This window comes from Schistocerca nitens, chromosome 1 (assembly GCF_023898315.1).
Source record: "Schistocerca nitens isolate TAMUIC-IGC-003100 chromosome 1, iqSchNite1.1, whole genome shotgun sequence".
Taxonomy (NCBI): Eukaryota; Metazoa; Arthropoda; class Insecta; order Orthoptera; family Acrididae; genus Schistocerca; species Schistocerca nitens.
Genome location: NC_064614.1, coordinates 1023455747 through 1023482933, shown reverse-complemented (window position 1 = coordinate 1023482933; position 27187 = coordinate 1023455747). Strand labels below are relative to the sequence as shown.

The following is a 27187-nucleotide window of genomic DNA, read 5'->3' as shown; positions in this document are numbered from 1 at the left end:
TCGAGAAATTTCTGCGGGCACTTCCGCTAGTAACTGCTAGTATTTTAATATTCTCTCTCCAAATATTCTATATCAGTCACTTTGAGTAACTGTTTCCTCTAATGGAAGGTCTTAGTTTGTCAATAATCCAAACCAAACCTTATAATGCTCCACTGTATTGCACTAAACGCGGTGGGCCACGTAATATTTACTTCTACATGGATACTCTGAAAATCACACGTAAGTGCTTGGCACAGGATTCATCAAACCGCCTTTACAATAATTCTCTGTTATTCCAATCTAGAACAGCGCGCAGTAAAAACGAACACCTATATCTTTCTATGCGAGCTCTAATTTCCACTACTTGATGATGATGAAAATCGTGTATGCATATGTAGGTCGGCATCAACAAAATATTTTCGCATTCGGAGGAGAAAGTTGGCGATTCAAATTTCGTTAGAAGCAACGAAAAACGCCTTTGTTTTAATTATGACCACCCCAAATCCTGTATCATGTCAGTGACACTCTCTCCCCTATTTCGCGATGATACAAAACGTACTGCTCTTCCTTGAACTTTCTCGATATACTGCGTTAATCATATCTGGTAAAGATCCCAGACTGCGCAGCGGTACTTCAAAAAAGGACGGACAAGCGAAATGATGATGATGATGATGATGATGACTCGTGGGGCGCTCAACTGCTCGGTAATCAGCCCCAGTTATTACACAGTCCAATTTTTTTTTTCACAGTCCAATCAAGCCACTGTCACGAATAGTGACGAAATGATGAGGAAAACACAAACACCAAGCCCCCGGGCAGAGAATATCGCCAACCTGGGAGACAAGCGTACTGGAGGCAGTCTCTTCAGTAGATCTGTTACATTTTCTTTCTACAGATAATGCACAGTCTTTGGTTCGTCTCCCCAACAATGTTTCAAATGGTTCAAATGGCTCTGAGCACTATGGGACTCAACTGCTGTGGTCATTAGTCCCCTAGAACTTAGAACTACTTAAACCTAACTAACCTAAGGACATCACACACATCCATTCCCGAGGCAGGATTCGAACCTGCGACCGTAGCAATCGCACGGTTCCGGACTGGGCGCCTAGAACCGCGAGACCACCGCGGCCGGCCTAACAATGTTTCCTACGTGTTCTTTCCATATTTAAGTTGTCCGTAATTGTAATGCCTAGATATTTAGTTGAATTTACGGCCTTTAGGTTTGACTGATTTATGGTGTAACCGAAGTTTAACGGGATACTTATCTGAGAATGGACAAGACAATGGCAAACCATGTTCCTTAAGACTTTACATGGAACAGGAAGACGGCTTCTTGTAGTGTTCCCAACCCTAATAGCTTCAGTACGGGACTAATATCGAAATTATGTTTGAGAAGAAGCCGCAGGAGGTCAAGAGGTGTTCCACCAACTTCCTATTTCAAATTGGTAACGATGCGCATGACTCGATGGTTTGCATTTGCCGAAATAAATAATTTTATGCTACTATGTACGAGTAAGGATTTGAGAAGAATGGATGTCCAAATGTGGAACCAAAAGAACCAATATAAAAAACGTGTCGTTATTCAGTCATTTAATGACTGTTATGGCAGACTGTACCGAACATAGGAACGCTGTGTTATATTAGTACCACTGCAGTTACTAGACAACTATCAACAACTTTATCAATCGTACGGATATTCGTCACGAGTGTAATATGCTTGGGAAAAAACAGGCAGAGCGACAGCGGTAGCTAGATGTGTTTGTGTTTATCCGTTTAGGCAGTTTACGCCGCCTCGTTGTGAAGCATTATGCATAATTCAGGACTGCTGCCCGTCTTCGCAATTGAATAATGAGCCTCCTCTCAATTGTCAGCTAGCGATTCATCAGCTCCCGGCCCTCTTAAAGCGGTCACGCTGGACGAGGTAGTTCCGCGGAAAAACACAGCACTCTTACTAAGGAATAACCTACTTAATTTATAAGTTACACTGTATTATGGATCTAGTCACCACCACTACAAATCAGTTAGCCAACCAAATAGATCAGAACCCAGTGACAGTACGATAAAAAAAATTACGGCGCAAGGTAGGCAAATAAGGGTATGTAGGTACAAATTTTACTCCACAGGACTTGGGTATAGTAAGAGTAACAACATACTGCATCATATGATAGCTGCGAACAAAGTAGTTTTGATTCCCAAAATTCTTAATAATGCACGTTTTTAGCCTTCGTCCACCGCGACATCATTCGTTGTAATCTTAAAGAACTATAACGAGCAGTACATTGGGTAGAGTACTGCATATGCGTTCCCAGAATTGATCCAGTTTACAAGATGTCGGCAGCTACTTCCTCTAAGCTGAGTGGATTTACTCTATCGAAACCGGTCAGTGCAGTATGTTTACCGACAGTCTCCGCGATGTTAAAGACTAACATGGCTCGTTGCAACATGTCAAACGATAGTGTAGTGGTAGTTTTACTTTATTCACACTAACGGATGGGACTTTTACTAAAGTCATTTCTGCCCGCAATAGCAGGCGCTTGAGAATTTCTTTAGTTCAGAGCGGATGTGCGAAATAACATGCTCTGCAAATTTACTTTTTATGTATTTATCTCATCGATGAAGACGTCACATCGACGAAGACGTCATTAGGGACGGAGCACAAGCTCTTACAGTAATGGGGGAAATAAATTGGCCGTGATTTTGCCAAGGAAACATCCTCTTTTGAGTGATTGTTCCAGTATGCTGGAGACTCTTTATGCAGGGGCATCTTTTGTAGGTAGTCTCTGTAATACATTCCGTGTATCATCCGTGTTTTCTGCCGACAAACCTCAGTGTCTGTTTGGCTTTCCACATTATTTTCTATACAATGATTCCAAATGGAGTAGTTTCTAATTGCAATCCCCAGATGTTTCGTTGAATCGAAGGCTTTATATTAGTGTGATTTATTGCGTAGCCGAAATTTAACGAACTTTATAGTACTCATGTCGATCACCTCACGTTTCTTGTTTTGATTCATTTGCCTTTTCTCACGCCATACAGGCATCTTTGTATAAATTTTTCAATTCGTTTTGAACTTGCGACGACTTTATTAGTCGATGTTCTGCAAACAATCTAAGAGTGCTGCTCAAACTGTAACCTACGTCGTTTATACAGATCACGAACAGTAAAGGGCCTTTAACACTTCTTTTGAAGATCATAGATATCATTTCTGTTTCATTTTACTACGAACTGACTTTTCTGACAAAAATCATGGAATCAGTAGCACAACTTGGACGATACTCGGCACGCACGTAATTTGATCAGAAGCCGCTTGAGAGGAATGGTGTCAAAAGCTTTCTGGAAAAATGGAATATCATATAGCATACGTAGCTGGGAAATACACGTAGTGGGTTCAGTTTCCTAGCGGAACGGGTTTTCTTCCTCCAGGCACTTTCGCCCTTTTCGTTGCTGGTATGTGAGTTGTGTTGTATGTGTATTTGTGGAGTGGTGATGAGGGTAATGATAGAGTGTGTAGTGTGGTGTGGTGTATGACTACGCGAGAAAGGACAGGGTGAAAACTGACGCCGGCGAATTGCACCAAGGGGGCCGCTATGCTTGACATCGCACATCTCCAAGCGACGGACGGGTTACTATCAACAGCGCCACATGCCATCACTTCATGAGATACTACGGACACGTTTAGAATTCAATCCAGTACGTTGGCGCAAAGATCGGTGATTAGAAACTTCACATCAATACCACTCCTCCCCTTGTCATTGGAATACTGGCAGGGAAACTTTCATTTACCACCAGGGTTCGAAACGACCCATCTCTGAGTTCAGAGCCACAACATACGCGTGCGGCGGTGACCTCGGCTACGAAGTCGTTTAGCTTTCTGGAAATCTGAAAATATACAGTTAACTCAGTTAACACATCCTCAGCCGACATCACACATTACTTCGTATGATTATAGGGCTAGTTGTGACTCAAAAACGATATTTCCTGAAGCCGTGCTACCTGTGTATCAATTTTTTTTCTTTTGTAAAATGTATGCCTTATTGTAGCAACTCAAGCTCATAATAACCATTCAAAGAGATGATAATTTGTCTCAGTGGATGCATTTGAATATAAACGATTGACAGCACTGTACTCTAGGTTCAAAATAGCTTTGCCTCTCTGCATTCGGTCGGCTGTGATACGCCTCTAACTGCTGCTCCAAGAGTGCTCTTTATACTGTGTGGTTTTTAACGAAGCATCTCACGGGTATCTGTTCACCCATGCGATCCAAGACCATCATCGCAAATTCTGCCAAGAGAAACAATTCTTTGTCAAGGACCTTCCTTGGCTCCTTGGGGCTTGCGCGAACCGCTTTCTCGTACATAATTTTACGCTCGTAAATCTCTTTCATTTAGCGTGATGACTTTTGTGAAACTACTCATTATACATTCTTTTAGCTTTCCAGACGCTACACTAAACACTGAATGGTCAGCTGCACCATGGTAACATCAAGGATGAATGTGTATTGTTTTTTTAAAAAAAAGCATCGCTAGCATCATTGAGACAGGCACTTGTTCGTCTTGAAACGTAAAGAGTTTACAAACAAATGCCACATATGCACTGCAAACCCATGATTCCTTAACTTACGTCAATTCCTTCCTTGTTTCAAGAATTCGGTTTAGGTTGTTCTGTTTCCCTTGCTGTCGTCGTCGCGCCGTCATCGTTTTCAGTCATAAAACTCGTTAGCTGCAGTTCTCTACGCTGCTCTACCCTGTGTAAGACTCATCTCTGCGTAACTCTTGCAGCATACAGGCATTTGATCTATTTACTATTGTCAAGTATTGATCCCTTTCTAGAATGTTTGCCTTCCACTCTTCCCTCCACCACCAAATTAGTTTTCCTTAGATGTTTCAGGATGAGTTCCATCAACTGATCTCTTCTTTTAATCAAGTTGTGCCACAAAAATTTCTTTTCTCCACAATTCTGTTCAGTACCTCTTCATTAGTTATTCGATCTACTCATCTAATCTTTAGCATCCTTCTCTAGTATCACACCTCAAAAAACTTTTGTTTGCTTTTATAAACTTCACTGAAGCGCCAAAGAAACTGGTATAGGCATGTGTGTGAGAGATGTAAACAGGCACAATACGGCGCTGCAGTCGGCAACGCCTGTATAAGACAACAACTGTCTAGCGCAGTAGTTAGATCGGTTACTGCTGTTACAATGGCAGGTTATCAAGATTTAAGTGAGTTTGAACACGGTGTTATAGTTGGCGCACGAGCAATGGGACGCAGCATCTCCGAGGTGGCGATGAAGTGGGGATTTTCCAGTACGACCGTTTCACCAGTGTACAGTGAATATCAGGAATCCCGAAAAACATCAAATCTCCGACATCGTTGCGGCTGGAAAAAGATCCTGCAAAAGCGGGACCAACGACGACTGAAGAGAATCGTTCAACGTGACAGAAGTGCAACCCTTCCGCAGATTGCTCCAAATTTCAATACTGGGCCACCAAGAAGAGTCAGTGTGCGAACCATTCAACGAAACATCACGACATGGGCTTTAGGAGCCGGAGGCCCACTCTTGTACCCTTTATTACAGCATGACACAAAGCTTTACGCCAATCTGAACCCGCCAACATCGACATTGGACCGTTGATGAGTGGTCGGACTAGTTTCAAATTGTATCGAGCGGATGGACGTTTACGGGAACGCAGACAGCATCATGAGTCCATGGACCCTGCATGTCAGAAGGGGACTGTTCAAGCTGGTGGAGGCTCCGTAATGGTGTGAGGCGTGTGCAGTTTGAGTGATATGGGACCCCTGATACGTCTATACATGTGACACGCACGCAAGTATTGTGTCTGATCACCTGCGTCCATTAAAGTTCATTGTGTATTCCGACGGACTTGGGCAATTCCAACAGGACAATGAATCATCCCACACGTCCAGAATTGCTACAGAGTGGCTCCAGGAACACTCTTCTGAGTTTAAACACCTCCGATGCCCACTAAACTCTCCAGACATGGACACTATTGAGCATATCTGGGACGCCTTGCAACGTGCTGTTCACAAGAGATCTCCACCTCGTCGTTCTCTTACGGATTTATGGACAGCCTCTCAATATTCATGCCGTCAATTCCCTCTAGCACTACTTCTGACATCGAGTCTATGCCACGTCTTGTTACGGCACTTCTGCGTCTTGTGGAGGTCCTAGACGATATTAGGCAGTTTCTTTGGCTCTTCAGTGTATTTACCGCACACCTTTGCCCTTCTGTACGGGAATACAGTACAAGAAAATACCTTCAGTGAAGACTTTCTAACAGTTAAATTTATATCTTTTTTAATAGAGCTTTCTTTTTCAGAAACGCGCTTCTGCCTGTCGCTAGTCTGCATTGTATATCATCTCTGCTTGAGCCATCCCATCTCATTTTTTTTACTGACAACACAATAAAACTCGTATTATTTTTAATGTTTTGTTTCCTATTCCATTTCCTTCAGCATCGCCTGATTTAATTCGTCTACATTTCATTATTATAGCAAACACTTTTCAAGACTCTAACAATTCCGTTATACTGTTGTAACATGTGTGTCGCTGTCTCTGACAAAAATAAAATGTCGCTGGAAAATGTACTGTTTATTTATTCTCCTTGAAATTTGATTCCCATTCGAATTTTGCTATTTAGTTGCCTTTACTACTTACTCAGTGTATAAATTCAACAACACTGGGGACAAACTTCAACGTGTCTCACTACCTTCTCAACTGCTGCCCCCATAGAATAGTCCAGAGGCTGTGAAACTTCAATCCTAAAAGTTTGGAACACCTTGTATGGCCACACAAACATTAGAACGACCGTGACGCACCCTTGTACATATATAGTCTCGTCTTTAAAACAGACACCTATGTGGGGCATTGGCGCAATTTTAGTATAGTGGTGTGCACGTAAAAACGCAATTGGTTGCTCTTTACATCAGTTTCAAGTACAGTGTCGACAAAAATGGCGAAACATACAGAACACATGGTCGGATGTTAATGTTATTTTGTACACGTACACACGGTCGACGGGTGGGTAAACCGAAGTAAGAGTTCTGTGTGACACGTAGAAATGTCACTATAGTGCTTTAGTGTTATTTGTGCTTAGTTTTGTGACCAGGCCTGGTGGGGCACGTAAAAGGTATGAACATCAAGTACTGAGTGGCCACTCTCAAGGACACACACACGTGTAGTCGCATGAGATGGCGTTGTCAGCACCCGAAAAAAGTTTGAAACAGGCTTTATTGTGGGCCTCCATTTGGCCGACTGGTCGAATCGTGCAATATCGACGTTTGTGGGGCAGTCACATGTGACAGTGACCCGATGTGGACAGCATGGGAAGGCACAACAATCCCGTCAGCACGACTGACCACCGCAAGAGAAAATCACCGTATTCTGCATCAAGCACATCGTAATCCCTTCAACATCTGTGCTCGCCGCCCGAGCGCAAGTAATGACTCTTACATTCTGTATCATCCTGCACCATTGATCGGAAACTAGCAGCAGCCAGACGAAAGAACTGACGTCCCCTGCATAGGCTGCTGTTAACACCATTATACAAATGGCTCCGTTTAGAGTAGTGTTGTGACAGAGAAGCATGGACTGCTGATGAAGGGCGTTGCATTGTGGTCAGTAATGAATTTTGTTTCTGCAATACCATATGTGGCCATCGTGGTCGCGACCTGGGGAAAATTCCCATTTTTCCATTGTCTTGGAGAGGCACAGTGATGTTAATGCTAGCCTCATGGTGCAGGGAGCCATAGGAAATGACTTTAGAACCTGGCTCGCAGTCATTGAGGGAACTCTGACGGCATGACAGTACGTCACAGGTAGGCTGCATCCTCATGCGTTACTTCTCCTGTGACAGGATCTTGGTGCCATTTTTCAAGAGCACAATGCTCGTTCACATATGGCACTTGTCACTAACAGCTGTTTGGGTGATGTTGAGGTATTCCGGGGCCAGAAAGCTCCCCAGATGCGTTCCGCAATAGAACACGTGCAGGACCACCTCAGAAGTCAATTGCATCCCATTGGCAGTATCTGGGATATCGAGGTCCATTGCAACAGTTGAGGGCCACATCGCCACGGGAGGTTGCAACGGCTTCGCAACACCCTTCCCAACCATATCACCGCGTCCTGGCCTGAGGGACTGCAACGTCATTCTGGTGAGAGGAATCATAGTGGCGAGGTCTTTGCAAGTTTGACAATTTTGTAATCGATGAAACATCACTTACGCTCACAAACCGTGAAGTTGCACTTCATTTTCTCCTCCCCTTCTTGGTGCTTCACCTTTTTCCTGTCAGGAAATGTATATTGAAGTTAATATCCTGCATAGTGTTCATTAGGGGGTGACTTGAAGCAAACACGACGAACGATAATAACCTACCAGCCATTGTTTTGATGATGTTTGGTTTGGGGGACACTCAACTCCGCGGTCATCAGTGCCCACACAAATTCCCAATTTTTACACAGTCCAATTTTTTTTCGCAGTCCATTCTAACCACTGTCACGGATGATGATGATAAAATGAGGAGGACATCACAAACATCCAATCCCTGCACAGAGAAAATCCTCAACTCGGTCGGGAATCGAACCCAGGAACCCTTGATCCAGAGGCAGCAACGCTAGCCACTAGACCACGAGCTACGGACAGCGACTGTTTCCTTAGCATACAGATTTACCTAGGCACAGTCGGAAAGAGAAACAATGGTCCGTAGTGGCGTTTATCGCGGGGCTGCCGTTTAGCAGGAATTTGAAAGGCTGGAGAGTAAGGCGCGGGGAGAGAGAGAACACTGACGACGCATCAGAGTACGAGAGTGGTTTGGCAAGTCTGAAAAATTTCCATCAAAGAATGTAATATTTATGTTGCACCTCCGTGGTTGGCAAGTTTAATTATTCCAAGTAACTTATAAAGAATTTCAACAATGTACAGCGTACAGTTCATCGCTGACAGCAGTATGATGAGTTGCTCAGTAGTCGACAGCGACTGAAAATGGAGTAACCGAGTTTCGTGCGGTTATTAAATGGTTTTATTTGAAGGGCTGGACAGCCGAAAGAAGCAAAACAGAACTGGATGAAGTTCACACAGACTGTGCACCATCATTGAAGACCATTTACTTTGGGTTAATTAATTTAAACGTGACCGGATACGCACCGAAGGCCAAGCTCGGTCCGGCTGTCCAATTGAATCAAGGACAAAGGAACCACTGACAAAATGCGTGATATGATAATGCAAGACCGCCGAATGAAAATTCGTGAGATGAATTTAGGCGTCTGAGCTGGGGGGTACATAACGTCCTGCACGGAGAATTTGCTAGGAAGAAGTTGTGCGTGCGGTAGGTGCCTGGATTACTCACAGTCGAACGAAAGCGCGTAAAGTCCAGTTTTTCAACATTGCGTCTGGCACTCAAAACGGTGGAGAAAGGCTGGTGAAAGTGCACCGAAAAAGCAAACACCATTTTGTCTGTCGGTAAGGTCACAGTCAGGATAGCCAAGGAATAATTTTCACAGATTACCTGGAAAAAGGCAGAATCGTAACCGGACCCTATTTAGCTTCATTGTTGCATCGTCTGAAACTTGCGTTCGCTGAAAAAAGATCGAGGTTAGCATAACAATGATGGAAGTGCGTGAATAGGATTTGAATTGGTTTCTTACCCCCCCCTCTCCCCCCCCCCCCCCCCCTCCCCCGTTCACCTGACTTAGCCCCAAGTGACTTCTTCCTGTTCCCTAACTTGAAACTTCGGCTTGCTTGGAAGGAATTTCCGTCAAATAAGGAAGTGATAGCTGTAATCAACCAGTATTCTGCAACGTTTGATAGAAACTATGTTTCGATGGGTTGGGTTATTTGGGGGAAGAGACCAAACAGCGAGGTCATCGGTCTCATCGGATTAGGGAAGGACGGGGAAGGAAGTCGGCCGTGCCCTTTCAGAGGAACCATCCCGGCATTTGCCTGGAGCGATTTAGGGAAATCACGGAAAACCTAAATCACGATGACAGGACGCGGGATTGAAGCGTCGTCCTCCCGAATGCGAGTCCAGTGAGCTAACCACTGCTGTTTCGACGGAATGAAAAAGCTGGAGGATTGGTGAGCCAAGAGTGTGTCCCTCAAAGGTGACAATGTCGGAAAGTAAGGCGAGTCGAAACATTTTTCTTGGTTTTTTACCAGGCTTATCAAGCTACCCTCATTCGACGGGCCTCTTTACGCAGACCGCACCACGCAGCCGCCTTCTTGCTTGCTCACCACAACAGCCTACGGAACAGCTACTATAAGAGGGTGAGGCAGGGCGCTTACCTGTGGAGAGGCTTGGCTTGCAGGAAGACGCCGGACAGCTTGTGCAGGGCGCAGGAGATGGCGGGCAGGCACAGCAGCAGGTAGATGCGCCGCTGGTAGCGGCCGAACTCGCCCAGCCGGCTCAACACCATCTCGTACGTCATGGCGCCGCTGAAACATGCATCCGGGCCGTTTATCAACACCCGTACACGTATTATCTCGTCCTCGTGTACTCCGTCATATTGAACAGAGGATCAGCAAAAAAAAAGTAACACCAAAAACATCTACATCCATACTCCACAAGCCACCTGACGGTGCGTGACGGAGGGTACCTTCAGTACCTCTATCGGTTCTCCCTTCTATTCCAGTCTCGTATTGTTCGTGAAAAGAAAGATTGTCGGTATGCTTCTGTGTGGGCTCTAATATCTCTGATTTTATCCTCATGGTCTCTTCGCGAGATATACGTAGGAGGGAGCAATATACTGCTTGACTCCTCGGTGAAGGTATGTCCTCGAAACTTCAACAAAAGCCCATACCGAGCTACTGAGCGTCTCTCCTGCAGAGTCTTCCACTGGAGTTTATCTATCATCTCCGTAACGCTTTCGCGATTACTAAATGATCCTGTAACGAAACGCGCTGCTCTCCGTTGGATCTTCTCTTTCTTTCAACCCTATCTGGTACGGATCCCACACTGGTGAACAATATTCAAGCAGTGGGCAAACAAGTGTACTGTAACCTACTTCTCCCGCCCCGGGTTTCCTGGCGGAGTCAGGGATTTTCTCTGCCTCGTGATGACTGGGTGTTGTGTGATGTCCTTCGGTTAGTTAGGTTTAAGTAGTTCTAAGTTCTAGGGGACTGATGACGATTTATGTTAAGTCGCATAGTGCCCAGAGCCATTTGAACCATTTTGTAACCTACTACCTTTGTTTTCGGATTGCATTTCCTTCGGATTCTTCCAATGAATCTCAGTATGGCATCTGCTTTACCGACGATCAACTGTATATGATCATTCCATTTTAAATCACTCCTAATGCCTACTCCCAGATAATTTATGGAGTTAACTGCTTCCAGTTGCTGACCTGCTATATTGTAGCTAAATGATAAAGGATCTTTCTTTCTATGTATTCGCAGCGCATTACACTTGTCTACATTAAGATTCAATTGCCATTCCCTGCACCAAGCGTCAATTCGTCCCAGATCCTCCTGCATTTCACTACAATTTTCCATTGTTACAACCCCTCGATATACTACAGCATCATCCGTAAAAAGCGTCAGTGAACTTCCGATGTTATCCACAAGGTCATTTATGTATATTGTGAACAGCAACGGTCCTACGACACTCCCCTGCGGCACACCTGAAAACACTCTTACTTCGGAAGACCTCTCTCCATTGAGAATGACATGCTGCGTTCTGTTATACAGGAACTCTTCAATCAAATCACACAATTGGTCTGATAGTCCACATGTTCGTACTTTGTTCATTAGACACAACGGACCACCATGCCTAATACGGAGTAGAAAAACGGTTGACGTTCTAAACAGTTTCCTGTCGTCGTGGAATGGATAAAGACAGGTCCTGTATAGATTTAAAGGGAATCTTGTACCATCCTTAGTGAAAAACAGTGGCATGTTCAGGTAACGATGATGGGTAACAATCACCCACACTTCTCTCCAAAGTAGATCACAAAGGGTGAATACTGTTGAGATCTGGTGGGTACGGTTGCTAGATGAGTTGCGCCAATTCATCCTCGTGCTTACAAAACCAGTCCTGGATGATGCGAACTGTGTAAACGGGTGCCCTCTCTTACTGGAACACAGCGTCACCGAAGAGGAATAAAAGCTCTATCATCGATTTGGTTACCAAAAATGGTAATATAATCCTTGGCAGCAATGGGACTTCGCAGAGTAGCTATGGGGACCATGGAAAACCAGATACGACTGTTCATATCATCACCGAACCCCCGGTATCTTTCACTCTTGGGACAAACTCGGCCAGAAATTGGAAACGCCATCAGTTCTGCAGTGGCTCTTGCAGCTGTCGTCCTTTTATTTTTGGTTACAATCTGGTTGACTGGAATACTCTCATTCAAATTCTAAAGGTCGCAGGGGCAAAATACAGGGAGCGAAAGGCTATTTAAAATTTGTACAGAAACCAGATGGCAGTTATAAGAGTCGAGGGGCATGAAAGGGAAGCAGTGGTTGGGAAGGGTGTGAGACAGTGTTGTAGCCTTTCCCCGATGTTATTCAATCTGTATATTGAGCAAGCAGTAAAGGAAACAAAAGAAAAATTTGGAGTAGGTATTAAAATCCAGGGAGAATAAATAAAAACTTTGAGGTTCGCCGATGACATTGTAATTCTGTCAGAGACAGCAAAGGACTTGGAAGAGCAGTTGAACGGAATGGACAGTGTCCTCAAAGGAGGATATAAGATGAACATCAACAAAAGCAAAACGAGGATAATGGAATGTAGTCGAATTAAGTCGGGTGACGCTGAGGGAATTAGATTAGGAAATGAGACACTTAAAGTAGTAAAGGAGTTTTGCTATTTGGGGAGCAAAATAACTGATGATGGTCGAAGTAGAGAGGATATAAAATGTAGACTGACAATGGCAAGGAAAGCGTTTCTGAAGAAGAGAAATTTGTTAACATCGAGTATAGATTTAAGTGTCAGGAAGTCGTTTCTGAAAGTATTTGTATGGAAGTGAAACATGGACAATAAATAGTTTGGAGAAGAAGAGAATAGAAGCTTTCGAAATGTGGTGCTACATAACAATTCTGAAGATTAGATGGGTAGATCACATAACTAATGAGGAGGTATTGATAGAATTGGGGAGGAGGAGTTTGTGGCACAACTTGACAAGAAGAAGGGACCGGTTGGTAGGACATGTTCTGAGGCATCAAGGGATCACAAATTTAGCATTGGGGGGCAGCGTGGAGCGTAAAAATCGTAGAGTGAGACCAATACACTAAGCAGATTCAGAAGGATGTAGGTTGCAGTAAGTACAGGGAGATGAAGAAGCTTGCACAGGATAGAGTAGCATGGAGAGCTGCATCAAACCAGTCTCAGGACTGAAGACCACAACAACAACATACAATGTGATTCAGTGATAGTCACGATTACTCAATACACACTTTCGTCCGCGTTGTGACTTAGTGGCTGACGTCCTTCCTCTTTTCCTGTATGCGATATAGATCTTCGATGTGGTGCGTCTTTAAACACCCAACACTTCTACTACATTGGTTACGAACTCACCTAACGTAGAACCACAAACAACTTTCCCACGTCTGAATTCACTTCGGTTCGCTCCGACGTAATATACTCACAACTATATAGAACGCTATCCTGACCACGACTGACTCTTGCAAGGTATGAAAGACATTGCACAGGCGCCGTTTGTGGTCAAATAGAACAGGGCAATCTGCTGACTTGGCTGGCACCTGCATGCATTTCTCGCGGTGTCTTCGTATTATTGCCCAATCCTCGTATATTTTAATCTCTCTATTGGAGACACTACATTACACTAGTCATATTCCATTAATCCCGCAGAGAATGGTCTCCGAGATGTGGAAAGAGGTCAAACGTGTAACATACATTTATTTTAAGCGGAGTACAATTAGTTCATTAACAGTACGGAAGATTATTCTATATTCGTGTCTCAGTCGATGCTGAAAGTGTCTGCAGGCGCACCGAGTACGCTCGCTTGTCCGAGGCCGTGGGTCTTCCGTCGGTGGTTTTCTCTCCGCTGACGCACGGCTAGCGAGAGGTTGGGTACTCTCATCCCGGAACGACTATGTTGCTTAGGAGTGCGAGATACGTATTTAACGTGGAGCAGGGCATCATGATCAGTCAGCACATACTTTGGTCCGCGCTCTGACTTAGCGGATAATGTTTCCAGCCTTCAGTGTATGCGGTATAAATCTTGGGGAAGGTGCCTCCTGAATCACCAAACACTTTGTCTTGGTTACGGAAGAATCCATGTTAGGTATGGGCCAAAACGAGAACTTCAAGGAATCGAGAACAAAAAGCAATCAAATCCACGTCCGAGAAGTTTCACAGGTACAACAGTCGCCCCTTCTTTTGTTTTTTCTTCAATATTCGTATGTACAAACGTCCCTTTATGCACTTAAAACGCCCTTCCACATACTAACTATCCACTGTAGCGATACAGACAGCAATGGACTATAAACGTGTGTTCGAGCGTTTTATCAATGGGCCTAGTGACGTTCGTTTTCGATATATATGACCCTTTTCCTACAGCTTCGCTCACCTGTAAGCGTTTCAGGGCACTCTTATCCTCTCAGTATGTATATCCGGCCAGCAAGTATCATGTGTCAAAAAAAAAGTCTTGCTTATAACTGCCCCAACCCTCCTGGAGGTAAGCAGGAATATAAACGCATACACCCATTTAAAATGAGTTCAGCACTGCAAAATCACGCATCGAATATTTAAGTTATTTTCGTCAGAACTAGTTTTCATGAATTAATACACCAATCTGAAATCTGACTATGGCTGAATATCATTTTGATTTCAATAGACACCGTAGTCTACTATGGTATCTATTATAATCCGTAGGCACTGTGATATCCACACCACCCCGAACATTGCGATCAGTGAGGAGATTAGAGTTTAACGTCCCGTCAACAAAGAGGTCTAATGAGCACAAGCTCGGATTAGGGAAGGATGAGGAAAGAAATCTGCCGTGCCCTTTCCAAGGAACCATCCCGGCATTTACCCAATGCGATTTATGGAAATCACGGAAATCCTAAATCAGGATGGCCGGTCGCGGGTTTGAACCGTTGTCCTCTCGAATGCGAGTCCATTGTGCTAACTACTGGGCCACCTCGCTCGGTCAGAGACACGGACTTGAATTTTTCTATATCGCTGACCGTCTTCAACTTTTTTCTACGACGTTCATCTATCCTCTCGGCAGAGCATGGCCATTTCACTCCGCTTCCTGTTGTAGCTGCTCAGGTAATCAGACGTGCCTGCTAGGAAGTCCGATTTTTGAGTCACTTGAAAGTTTGATTTTGCTGGATACTGTTTTACATTAGCGTTGGTCATTAGCTATTATTGTAGCTGTATACAGAACAAGTGGGACAGTCGCTTTTATAAAAAAGACGGTAATGAATCGATTTACGTTTCCTAATTGTAGTGATTGTTAGAACTGACTTTACTGAAAATTTTATGTTTTATGCCGACAATAACGGTCCATGGTAAGAGCTTGCATCCGTAAGACGTCTAAGCTAAGGCATTGAGGCATACGAATAAATTGAGGAAAAAACTTTTGTGTATTACAGCACTGTGTGTGTGTGTGTGTGTGTGTGTGTGTGTGTGTGTGTGTGTGTGCGTGTGCGTGTGCGTGTGCGTGTGCGTGTGCGTGTGCGTGTGCGTGTGCGTGTGCGTGTGCGTGTGCGTGTGTGTGTGTGTGTGCGTGCGTGTGTGTGTGCGTGTGCGCGTGCGTGCACGGTATCAGTATATTCCAAAAAGTAGCGCACAAAATGCGATTTTTGTGTGTGTTCTATCTTGGCTTCTATTGGTCACAGAGATAAGGGGTTCAGTGTTTTGGATATCCCTTGGCTTAGCGACAATTTATATACCTATCGGACGAACAAGAGTACTTGTAGCTATCTTACAGTAAAGGGTCAAAATTTAGACATTACGAAAAGCCTCTAACCCGCAGACTCAGCCAATCGTTTGGCTCTTTTGCATTGTTGTGACCCAGGCTTGCACTTAGGCAGCTTACGGAAGCTGCTTTTGTTCAATATCGGTTCCTGACAAAACCGCAAAAAACTATGATTTTTGCGTACGGAAGTACCAATTATGGGAACGACCACTTCTATGATTTCTATTCATAGCAGGTCGTCGAAATTATTACCATATGTTCTTAAGATGATATTCTCGGAGAAATTCTAAACTTGTTTCGATATCTTTATTCCTTATCGAGACCCAGAAGTTCAAATCAATCATTCTTATGCACGTAATATCCGGTCTGAGGTGTAAATGTAGTTTTAAACGAACGTGGTTACCACATGGCAAGGGCTCTAGGGTCATCGCAAGGGCTGTGAGGCCACCATACTATGTTCTGAGTCAGCAGTTTTTCCACGAACAAAACTTGATACAGACTAAAAAAATTTGCCCAAAGTGGTACTGCAGCGACAAAAAATGGGCTAAAAAGGACCCTAACACGCCTTAAAAGAACTTAAAACGACAGCCAAAAATTATGTAATAGTTGAATGACTGCAAATTCATTAAATTACTTCTAATAACGTTTTTACTCTTAACGTACGAACCATAAGCCGAGTGTTTTCGATGGAGTGCAATCTGTGAGCAAAGTATCCGGAAAAACTGCAAAACTGTGTTAACCTAATAATATGCTTAATAATGAGGCAGCTGGTATCCCAATTTTCCGTCAGAATCTTTCTAACAGGAGCATATTCGCCATTTTCTGTGCTCCGGTAAGGGCATTTTTTGGTTGGTTCCCTATTCCGAGCTACAGCAGGGCATGTCACTCTCATGAAAAGAACTTTATAGGACATTAACTTGTGGATAATTTAATGATGTAAAAATGAAATAACACAAAACTAGTTTCATGCCTCAGATTGGATTTAACGTGCACAAAGTTTTGAATTTGTTGAGTACTGCAATGGGGTTGCTAAGTCATTTATAAACTACATTTTCGCCTCACACCGGATATTACGTGCTTATTTTTCTTGTACAATTAGGAAATGGATAAAGAAAATTTTCAAGATTGTTGAAGATAAGTATCTTACAAATCCATAGTAAAAATGTCAGCCTTTTGTTGCGCATAGCCGTCTTGACATCCGCGGATCTATTTTAGAATTTTCTCAGGAATCATCCATGAACTAAATGGTGCTTCCATAAACCCCCCAAGGCGTACCATAGACCACATATAATATAAAAAGAACCAATTAGTTTGCTCCATTTGCCTAAGCTGAAGGTAGTGTGTAATGTTCGAACTCTGGCTCTTTACTGTAGGATAGTTTCAGGAAGACGATCCTATTTCATATAGGAAAGGTGCCTAGCCCAAGGGCTACCGAAAACGCTTGACCCTACCTTTCTCTCACCAACTGAACCCGAGGAATGAGTCTCGGAATAATTCTGTTTTTAAGCGCTGTGTTTTGGGATGTATTACGTAGTGCATGTTGTCGCGTGCATGCCGACTGGGGAAACAATGACGCACGTCATCCGCTGTACATGATTTAGAGCTTCATTCAAATGCACATAAAATGTTCTCTGCTCTACTTTATTTCTTACACTTGTTCAAATCATTTCACGAAACATATCATTTTTTTATTTTCAAGTTTTTTTTCAGAAAATATGATCGTATTGCCACCTCATTTGCTTTCCTAGTCACTTCTGTTCTCGAAACGCCTTAAATTTTATGCTTGAATCAAAGAAAGCCTTTTTTGATTATTAAATATCACGCCAATGCAATATTTATGCTCAAAATAGTTAGGCTTTGAAGAGATGAACTTTTTGACACTTCGTTTATATAGCAAACAGCTGTTTGTTAAATATTTGAATTTCCTTCAGATTCCTAAGTCTTCTTAATCAACGCGGTTGCTTTAAAGCAATTAATTTGTTTCAAAAATAGTCAATTTGATATCTATCTGTCAGTTTCCCACTCTTCGAGTGGCTATGAAACTTCGGATAATAAAACATAGTGTAATTTACAGGGAGTGTTGTTCTTGCTCCGCTCAAATTTCGACCGAAAAGAGCCAACTGAGGACTGAATTCTGGAGATTTGGACTTTTAGGCCGTCACCCAATTAGTTCTGAACACTTCTGTGACATTTATCTTGATACACTGTCCAAATGCTTCTTGCGGCTTGTTATAGTTTGCCGTGGGTTTTCTTTCATACGTTACAATCGCTGAGCTGCGTTACTTTATCTGTAAGATTCTATAGCGAGCTGGGTGTATTAAGAATTTCATTCAATCCTAAGAAATTCTGCTGCTGCTGCTGCTCCTCTATACAATGTAGCTCCTCAGACTCAAGCAAGCGGAGTGATATCGACAAATTTTTTTCAAACATCTGGAAGACCACAGTGTCAAACGAATTGACAATGACAGTCAGAAAGATTTCGTCATATTTCCTTCCTCGCCGTGAACAAATCTTAATAAAATGTTTAGATTTACAATGTACAGAATGTAGGTACGTTCACGTGGTGTACTATAATGCTAACAGCCCTTATCACACAACATAGATAAGACAGTCGAAATGTGTGAGAGTTAACTACTAAACGCCACAATTACATGTAAACGCGTCTACGCACGTGCCAATTTATCAGAGAGTTCAGTGAGTTATGTTCTACGAGATCTCGCTTGGGTTTCTACAGAAACAAAAACTAGGGTTTACTTTCGATATGTAAATAATCAAACTGAGTGGAAGCTGTGGGCAAAGGAGCGGTCAATACAAAGAAATAAATTCACTTACGCTCCGTTACCCAAGGAACTGGGAGTCGACGATTATCTCAGTTATCTAAGAATGGATGAAACTTGCATTTTGGGGCTACTGAACATGATCAAGCCATTCTTAAGGAGAAAGCCCACAGACATGAGAGAGGCTGTAGGCTGTGAGGAGAGGCTGCTAGCTACATTACGGCTTCAAATTCAGTGTTTTTGCATCCCCACAGCGACTATCTAAAATGATTCCAGACACCTGAAAAGATGATTTATAGTTGCCTAAGGAAATACTTCATGGTAAAGCAAAATAAATGAAAAATAATTATATAAACTTTTATTTATTTACGTATGTAGCATAAAAGACGCCCCTGTAAGTTTAAGAAATTCGTTGCAAATAAGGAAAGACTACAAATGGTGATGCCGACATCTAATAAATACAACTGTTAGAACTGTAAAAAATCCCACACTTGGCTCTTCATAGCAAAAGGCTTGGATATAGGCTGGATTTTAACAAAACAATAAAGCATTTATACTTTATGAACAAACATCCGTCGATCTTCTGTATTTCGGTTTTTGGACTTTAAATGAAATCTAATATCTAATCTGTCCGTATTTCTGTTTTAGATTTCATTTTCGATGAGTATCGGAAATTAAAACTAGAAAGCAAAATACAAAAGGTTTCTTTATAAAATATGTCTATCTTTTACAATGTTAATGTACCACATGAAACCATAGTCAATTCACTAAAAAATGATATAACAGCTTCATTTCTTGCATCTCTATTGCTAAACTCCTCACACTACATGCCCCACAAACATCTGACGTCTTCAGATTTCTCAAGAAACTTCTCCTCGCACTCTGTAATGTATGTTAGAACAGCATTTAATCCGCGCCCAGTGACAGAAGACGAATCTCTGGGCGGTTGTCACGACAGCGCTACACACGACACAATTTGTCGGGGGCGATTGGGCGGGGAGGGGAAAGGGGGGGGGGGGTCGTTGGGTGTTGCTTCCCGACCGAAATCCAGACAAGAAAAGCTGGTCGGTCGGCTGCCCAAACCACGTACAAACGTCCAGTTTGCTGGTTAGTCGGCGCGTGTGTAGAAGCCTTTAGGCTTCCATGTCATATCAGACAAGTAATAAGAGAACGACAACTCTAAGGTGGTAAGGTAAAATTGTGAGTTGTCCCCCGCAAGAAAACCAAAATCCAGTTTAATGGCTACATAGTGTGTGTCGATTTCCCTAGCCTCACGAACGAAGGCAGACAGGAGAAAATACAAGAAAATTCTATCACCTACACCTGTTCAGTAAGGTCCTTGGGCAATGGAAGACACCATTCGTTCCATATGGCACGTGTAAAGAAAATCTCTTGCAAACGAAATTAAATGAATGAGATTTTAAGCTAAGGCAGCAAGGTGGTGAACTTCTGACGTTTCATTAATTCGCAGCCTGGGAGTCACGGCAGAGTCTTCTTGCAAGCAATTCCAAAATATCGCACTGAAAAATTATTCTGAATGTAGAGATTTCTGTACTGAAGATTTAAAGAAATTGTCTTCAATCATGATGAAAATTATATTATTTGTGATCTACAGCTGAACAACACAAGGAACTTATATCGCACATGGGAAAAGGACTCCTCTAAAAGATGACGAAATACATCTACAGATACAAGTCGACCAGCCATTGCGTAGTTTTTGCTATTACTGAAAGACAAATATGAATGTCTGGTCGCAATAGTAACGCAATACATCCGTGCTTCCTGAAACAGCCACCTCACCTAATTGTACTAGATCACGTCGTGTAAGGTTTCTTATGTTATAGTACATGGATAGGATAAATAGTCATCCTAAGTCGACCTGGTTAAAAACAGAATTAGGATATGCGCTTGGGCTCTACTGAATTACAGAGGCATTGAACAGACAAAGAGAGAAGTACTAAAATGTAAGAAGATATTTCAAAAATATGTGGAAAATTGCACGAGTGGAAGTACTTTGAAAATAACTGTTTACATATGCACCTAATGAGATGGTGAAATCGTTAAAAATATTGCGTTAAAGTATACGAGTATTGATGGTAAACTGTGATTACAGTGATGCCTCTCTACCTTAATCTGCACAATGTGATTCTGAACTTCATCAATTCATTCAGAAATATCAGTGAAATTTAATCACATGTCTGCATAGGCTAGCGTTGTATTAAGGAAACTTCTAGTTTCATCACTGGTCAGAAAAAAAACTGTACGTGGCGAGGGTTAGCTACATCTTTTCAGTGGTGGGTAAAACTGCTTATTGTAATTGCTTTTACGCTACTGACAAGGATGTACCAGCAGTTTATTTTCACAAAAGATGCTGCTGCAATACTGAGGTATTCTATACCATTACGAACTCCATGGTCGAGCAACACATATTCACGGAAGCCTGCAAGTGAACCGAAGTGAATAAGCTGTTTTCTTGCTACTACTTTTGACAGGTAGTTGTTTTGATGTCAAATAACTGGTCTTTAAGACATAACACAGTATGCTACTAACAAAATGTAGGAGACAGTGGTGAAGGGGGGAAAAGGCGCCTTTCTACCGTAATTTCAGAAATGAAAAAAAAAAGAAAATAATTAACAACCGATCACTCAATATTCGTCAAAAAACTGTAAGAATCTGCGAATGGCAGTTAGGTTTTAGTAAAGAAGCAGACGACACTTAATGTCTTGAAAATAAAGCTAATGTAGGAAAGAAGTATCAGATAACTGAAAAGATGAAGTTCAAATGGCTCTGAGCACTGTGGGACTTAACATCTGAGGTCACCAGTCCCTTAGAATTTAGAACTACTTAAACCTCACACATCAATGCCCGAGGCAGGATTCGAACCTGCGACCGTAGCAGTCGCACGGTTCCGGACTGAAGCGCCTACAACCACTCGGCCACCGCGGCCGTCGAAAAGATGAAGTATCTTCGATACGAATCCTCGGCTTAGACCTGTGACGTATAGAATATGACAACTGTAATGATGTTATTGGTGATTTTCTTTCAAATCAGTTAAGTTACAGATCAGTCTGTCACAACAACCAGGTGCTTTTTTTTTCTCATTTGTTGGCTTCGCCAACTAACTACTAAGCTATGAATATGTGCACTGAAAGATGACATGACAGCAGATATTAACATTATGTCACTGGCCAAAGACGACGACGTGTGTCTAACATTCCTCTTGATCCAATTAAATCATAATCCTGGACTCTTTTACAAGTGAACATCCACCTAAGTCTCTAACTTAATGAAAAGAATTCGTAAACAATCTCTCTCTCTCTCTCTCTCTCTCTCTCTCTCTCTCTCTCTCTCTCTCTCTCTACATCCATAACATGAAATTGCAACCTTTCTCGGCAAATTTCGCCTAAAGAATCTTCCCGTGTTATTAGTGAAGCTATAGTCGGGTCGTGGTGTGTAGCTTCTTCAGAACATGAGCGAGAAACTCGCAGAGTCGCTGCACCACGAAGAAGTAGTTATTCGAAATACCTCGTCAGCCTGTATTAGTGCAGTAGCTATGAAGTAGCCCACACCACTGCGATGGAGAAGCGCCTCACGGGGGCGGACTTACGACTCTGCGGCTGCGGCGTCGGAGGTGAAGCTCATGGTGGGTCGCCGTGCCGCGACGCACTGGCCAGTGGCCGACGCGGGCTGCTCAGCGCTGCACGGCCAACGAGGCCTAAGCGTCGCTTTGTCCTCGAGGCAATATTCGCGCCGCGACAATCACTCGGTGCAGGGAGGCAAGCCGGGGGGAAACCCAGGGCACGTGTGTGCCGTCCCGCTACAGACGGCCCCTCTCCACCCGGTTTTAGCAGGGAAGTGACAGGAATGCGATCTCTGCAAGTTCAAATGAGAAGCACTAATACATGAAAAGACGGAAATAAAAGGCCCAGCAAATGCCGCGTAACTCAGTGCTTCGTTTCTAAAGCCTCCCGCCGGAGGTTCGAATCCTCACTCGGGTGTGTGTGTGTGTGTGTGTGTGTGTGTGTGTGTGTGTGTGTGTGTGTGTGTGTGTTCGTAGCATAAGTTAGTTCAAGTAGTGTGTAAATTTGGGGACCGATTACCTCAACAGTTTGGTCCCTTAGGAATTCACACGTTTTCTAAAGGCCCCTTACACACTCACCAACCGACCGACCTATCGACAAATTTTCCGTGTGTAGGCTCTTTGGCCAATCGACCGACTAGTTATTCTTGTCCGGATGTCGATCGGGTATCAAAACGTGACAGCCGCCCCTCTCTTCCACGCCACCCAAGAAATTGTGCCGTGTGTGGGTAGGGCAGTCGTAGCAACCGCCCGACAATAGTTGGTATTTGTCACTGCGAGCAGGATTAAATGCTGATCTAATATACATGACAGTGTGTGAGAAGGACGAAACTTTAACGACGGAGTTTCTCGAGAAATATGAAATACGTCGTGGAGTCTAACAGTAGAGATCCAAAAAATGAGGCACTTGTTTCACTTTTCTAACTAATAAGTTTCGTATGATTCAGAGAGTAAAAGATGCCTATATCGCGGTTTCTAGGTTTTATTTCCGGAAATCTAAAAAACTGAAATGCAGAGAGACTTGTTCCTAAATTTCATTTCCGATTTACGTAGGAAGCAAAACCTGAAAACCGAAATATAGACACTCAATAGGCGTTTATTCGTAAAATATACTTGTTTCATTGTTATAAGTATTAAAATACAGCCTATAACGACGTCTTCCTATGAAGAGCAAAATGTGGAACTCTTTTTCACAGTTGCAACAGCTGCTAAAAGCTTAATTTCTTACGTATGTATTTTAATTATTAGATAATGTGCGCCACTACAATTTGCAGTCTTTCTTCTTCTAATTTGAAATAGGTTTCTTGAACTTTTAGTGGCATCTTTTACGCTACATAAATAAATGAAGGAAATTTACTTGATTATTTAGTCTGCTTTTCCATGCTCCATTTCCTCACGTTGCAGGTTTCTGGGTATATTTTAGATAACAGTTGTTGGCATACAAAGCACTGAATTTGAAGTGCTCGTAACTTCTGCCAGTGGCCAGAAACTGTAATGTAGCTAACAACCTTTACACGCAGCTTTTATATTCTCTCATGACTGCAGTCTTTATCGTTAAGAATGGCTTGATGAAATTCAGCAGCTCCGAAATGCATCCTTTATCCTCTCTTAGATAATTACGAAAACCGTCGGCTCCAGCTCCTTAAGTAACAGATTATGGGTGACTGACTTTCTTTCCATTAGCCACTTATTTGCCCACAGCTCTCCCTCCGCTTTTTCTGGACTTGTTACCTCTAAAACAGCCAAGGCAAACCCCAGCTTTCGTTTCTTGGTAAAACTAAGCAGGATCTCAGAGCAAATAAACTCAGTTAAATCAAGGTAAGCAAAACGCAACAACAGGGCAGCGCTGTAATCGTTGAGTGTAGTCGATCGGGATGTGTGTTGGCAACCAACGAATTGGTCGGTTGGTGGGCCGATAAATTGGTTCGTGTGTAGGGGCCTTAAAATTTTAAATGCTGGCACGCACCTCTTCAGCAGTACAACCCCGTCACAAGCTTACATTTTTTTAAATGTGATAAACTTACAATGAGTTCTTTTAAAATACTGTTTCGAAATTAATGTTTTTAAAATATCATTTCTTATCACAGTAATAAAACCACAATATTAACTATAAGCAGCAGATTCTACTGTCAGTTCCTGTAAAAGAGTCGCTTTGCTCTCTAGTTCTGCTAGATACGTAGCGGCACATGTGACCATGACGTCGTGTTTTCAACTGCTGACTGACGCAAACGCGCGCGCGCGCACACACACACACACACACACACACACACACACACACACACACACACACACACGACAGTACATTCGCATGAAATAAGTAGGAAAAATAATATTAAAAAGGTTTGAAAAGCATCTATTATGAGTAATCTTCGACGTAAAATTACAGGAAATGAACAGTCCAATATTAATTACGCAGATGTGTGTGTGTAGAGAGAGAGAGAGAGAGAGAGAGAGAGAGAGAGAGAGAGAAACAAAATTTATCACTACGAAGTGAACAGGCAGAAAGTGAGACGTACAGCTAATGAAAGAAATGTCTATGCGTTTAGTAGATACCATCTTTCGAATTAAACGTAGCCTGAGAAGTTTGTAATCTACAACGACACAAAACCCTGCACTGACCATGTGTAGATTGACTGATCCAGAACCGTTGAAGTACGAAAAAACGGGAAGGAACTGTATCTGTATAAGAAGATGAAATCGGATTAGAAAGTACCATAAGTTAAAACCCCGTTCGACTCTTATCTTAAGATTTCTGTAGATCTCTTTAATTATTTAAGAAGAACACTGAGATGGTTAATTCAGAAAGAATGTCCGTTCATTCCCGTACTTTTGTTCGGCTGACACCGACGCCAGCGAAAAATAAACGGAACATTCCGTTTGCGGTTCCAGATTTACCCTCTACGACTGAATAGAGAAGAATAAGATGTACTTGATTATACTGCACTTTATCAAGTGCTAAAGTCCAACTCTATTACAGAGTAAGACAAATACAAGAAAAGAAAGAATACAAATGTACGCAGAATCCACCACATTGCAAAGACATTTTCCATGCTGGTATAGCCAGACCGCTACCTGCTGGATTTTTATTGCGAGGGTTTTTTTTTCCAATAGTTATATTCACTGGTGCAGGACGCCGGACTACCTATTATAACGTACAGGTTCCGCGCACGTCCGAAGCATGTGAATGAAAAAGATATGATAGTTAATTTTCGTTCTTGTTCGTACACCGGACCTACAGGTGTCCTTGTAGCAATGTGTGTTACTATAAAAGTAAAACAATTGGCAAATCCTAGAATTAACGGGTGAAACCTAAGATTACCATTGCGGTGCGGTAAAAGTCCCAAATTTCTCATTATATGCTTAGATTTCGAACTTGTACCAAGAGATACTGGTAAATCTTTTAGGATTTACCAATGCAAACTGGTAAAAGCTGGATCGAAGACTCCCGCCTCCGTCGTGCAGGTTCAGACAAGTTTCATTGTTGCCAATTTTGTGTTCAGTTACTTTTTGTCGGCAATCATGAGTTCTCAGTCAGCTCACCAGTGCACAGTTCCATTAAGTGTCGAGCATCGTGCGTACGGTCATCTTTGCGACTCGATCTAGTGGTGTTCTTCTGCAGCTTTGCATCAGAATGAGTGATGTTATGCATAACAGATTTTACGAACTTTTAAGTGAATTAGTGAATAAGGAGGAGGACGACAATTTTTCTGTAACTGATGGGCAATATAATATTCTGTTAAGTAAAGTGAAAAATGCAAAAATCATTTCCAATAAAAAATCTGTTCACTACACACATTTGAAACGACATGATGTTCTCAGCAACGGAGGTGAAGAGAAACTCATAGCACCGCTGTCTGCTGCAAAAGAAGAAATTCGTTATTACGTTCGTTTTGATGAGCCATTTAACGTACTACATGGGGCCAACATTGCTATAGATCAACACGGATAATTGCGGAACTGAATAGCCAGTACAAGAATGTGACTGTTGAATCAGTCGTTGCTTATTTGAGATTATGTGAACCATGTCAGAAAAAGCAAAAAACATTGAAAAGGAGTATTATAGTGAAACCTATCACACACAGTGAAATGAATTCACAATGCCGAATTGATTTAATCGACTTCCAGGCAAACACAGACAATAAGTCAAAGTTCATACTTGTATACCAAAATCATTTGACTAAACTTTTTATCCTCCACGCACTAGCTTGGAAAAGGACTGATTAAGTAGCATATCATTTTTTGGACATTTTTACCACCTTTGGTGCCCAAAGTATCCTTCATTCTGATAATGGCATAGAGTTTTCTAACTAAGTCATTCAAAGTTTATGTGGGTTGTTGAGTGAGATAATCTACGGGAAGCCGAGTCAGTGACAGTCTCAGGGATCAGTCGAAAGAGTAAATCAAGATGTTGAAAACATGTTATCAGCTTGGATGAAAACAAATGAAACTTCAAAATGGTCTGAAGGGCTGAGGTTGGTGCAAGCAATCAAAAATAGGGCTTATCATGAAGGGATCAGATGGTCACCATATGAAGCCATGTTTGGCGTTCCAATGAAAATGGGCATTGCGACCTCAGTTGTTCCAAGTAATTTAATAAAAAATATGAACACTGAAGAAGACTTGGAAACAATGTTAAACACCAGTTCCACTGACTCACAGGAAATTGAAATTACGGCCAAGGAATTGATGCCAGTGAATCAAGCACTGGAACAGAAGGAACGGAGGTAGAAATGCGGCTGCAGCAGGTGAGGAAGCACCAGAGACACAGGATTTGACGACAGTTAACAACGAGGTACAGACGCCAGCTGATGGGTGTGACGAGACGCTGACAACATCCAGCAGTGTCAATAACGTGAAACGGATCCGAGAAGCTGTCCGAGAAGCTGCCAGAGAAGATGATCTATTGCAGGTAAGGAATATGAAAGCAGCCTCATATAACAAAATTCCAGAA

The 27187-nt window shown here is 42.6% G+C and overlaps 1 protein-coding gene across 5 annotated transcripts in view; it reads right to left on the bottom strand.

The window, feature by feature from the left end:
- LOC126237960 (organic cation transporter protein-like) overlaps positions 1-27187 on the bottom strand; it is a 171720-nt gene that overhangs the window by 76930 nt on the left and 67603 nt on the right. For 3 of the 5 annotated variants that reach the window (XM_049947761.1, XM_049947757.1, XM_049947762.1), the window contains exon 2: positions 10277-10426. In XM_049947761.1, the coding sequence (XP_049803718.1) occupies positions 10277-10419 (143 nt within the window). In that variant the 5' untranslated portion in view covers positions 10420-10426. Of the gene's footprint in view, positions 1-10276; positions 10427-22181; positions 22348-27187 lie in introns of those variants that run through there. The other 2 variants (XM_049947756.1, XM_049947760.1) reach the window with 2 other exon arrangements.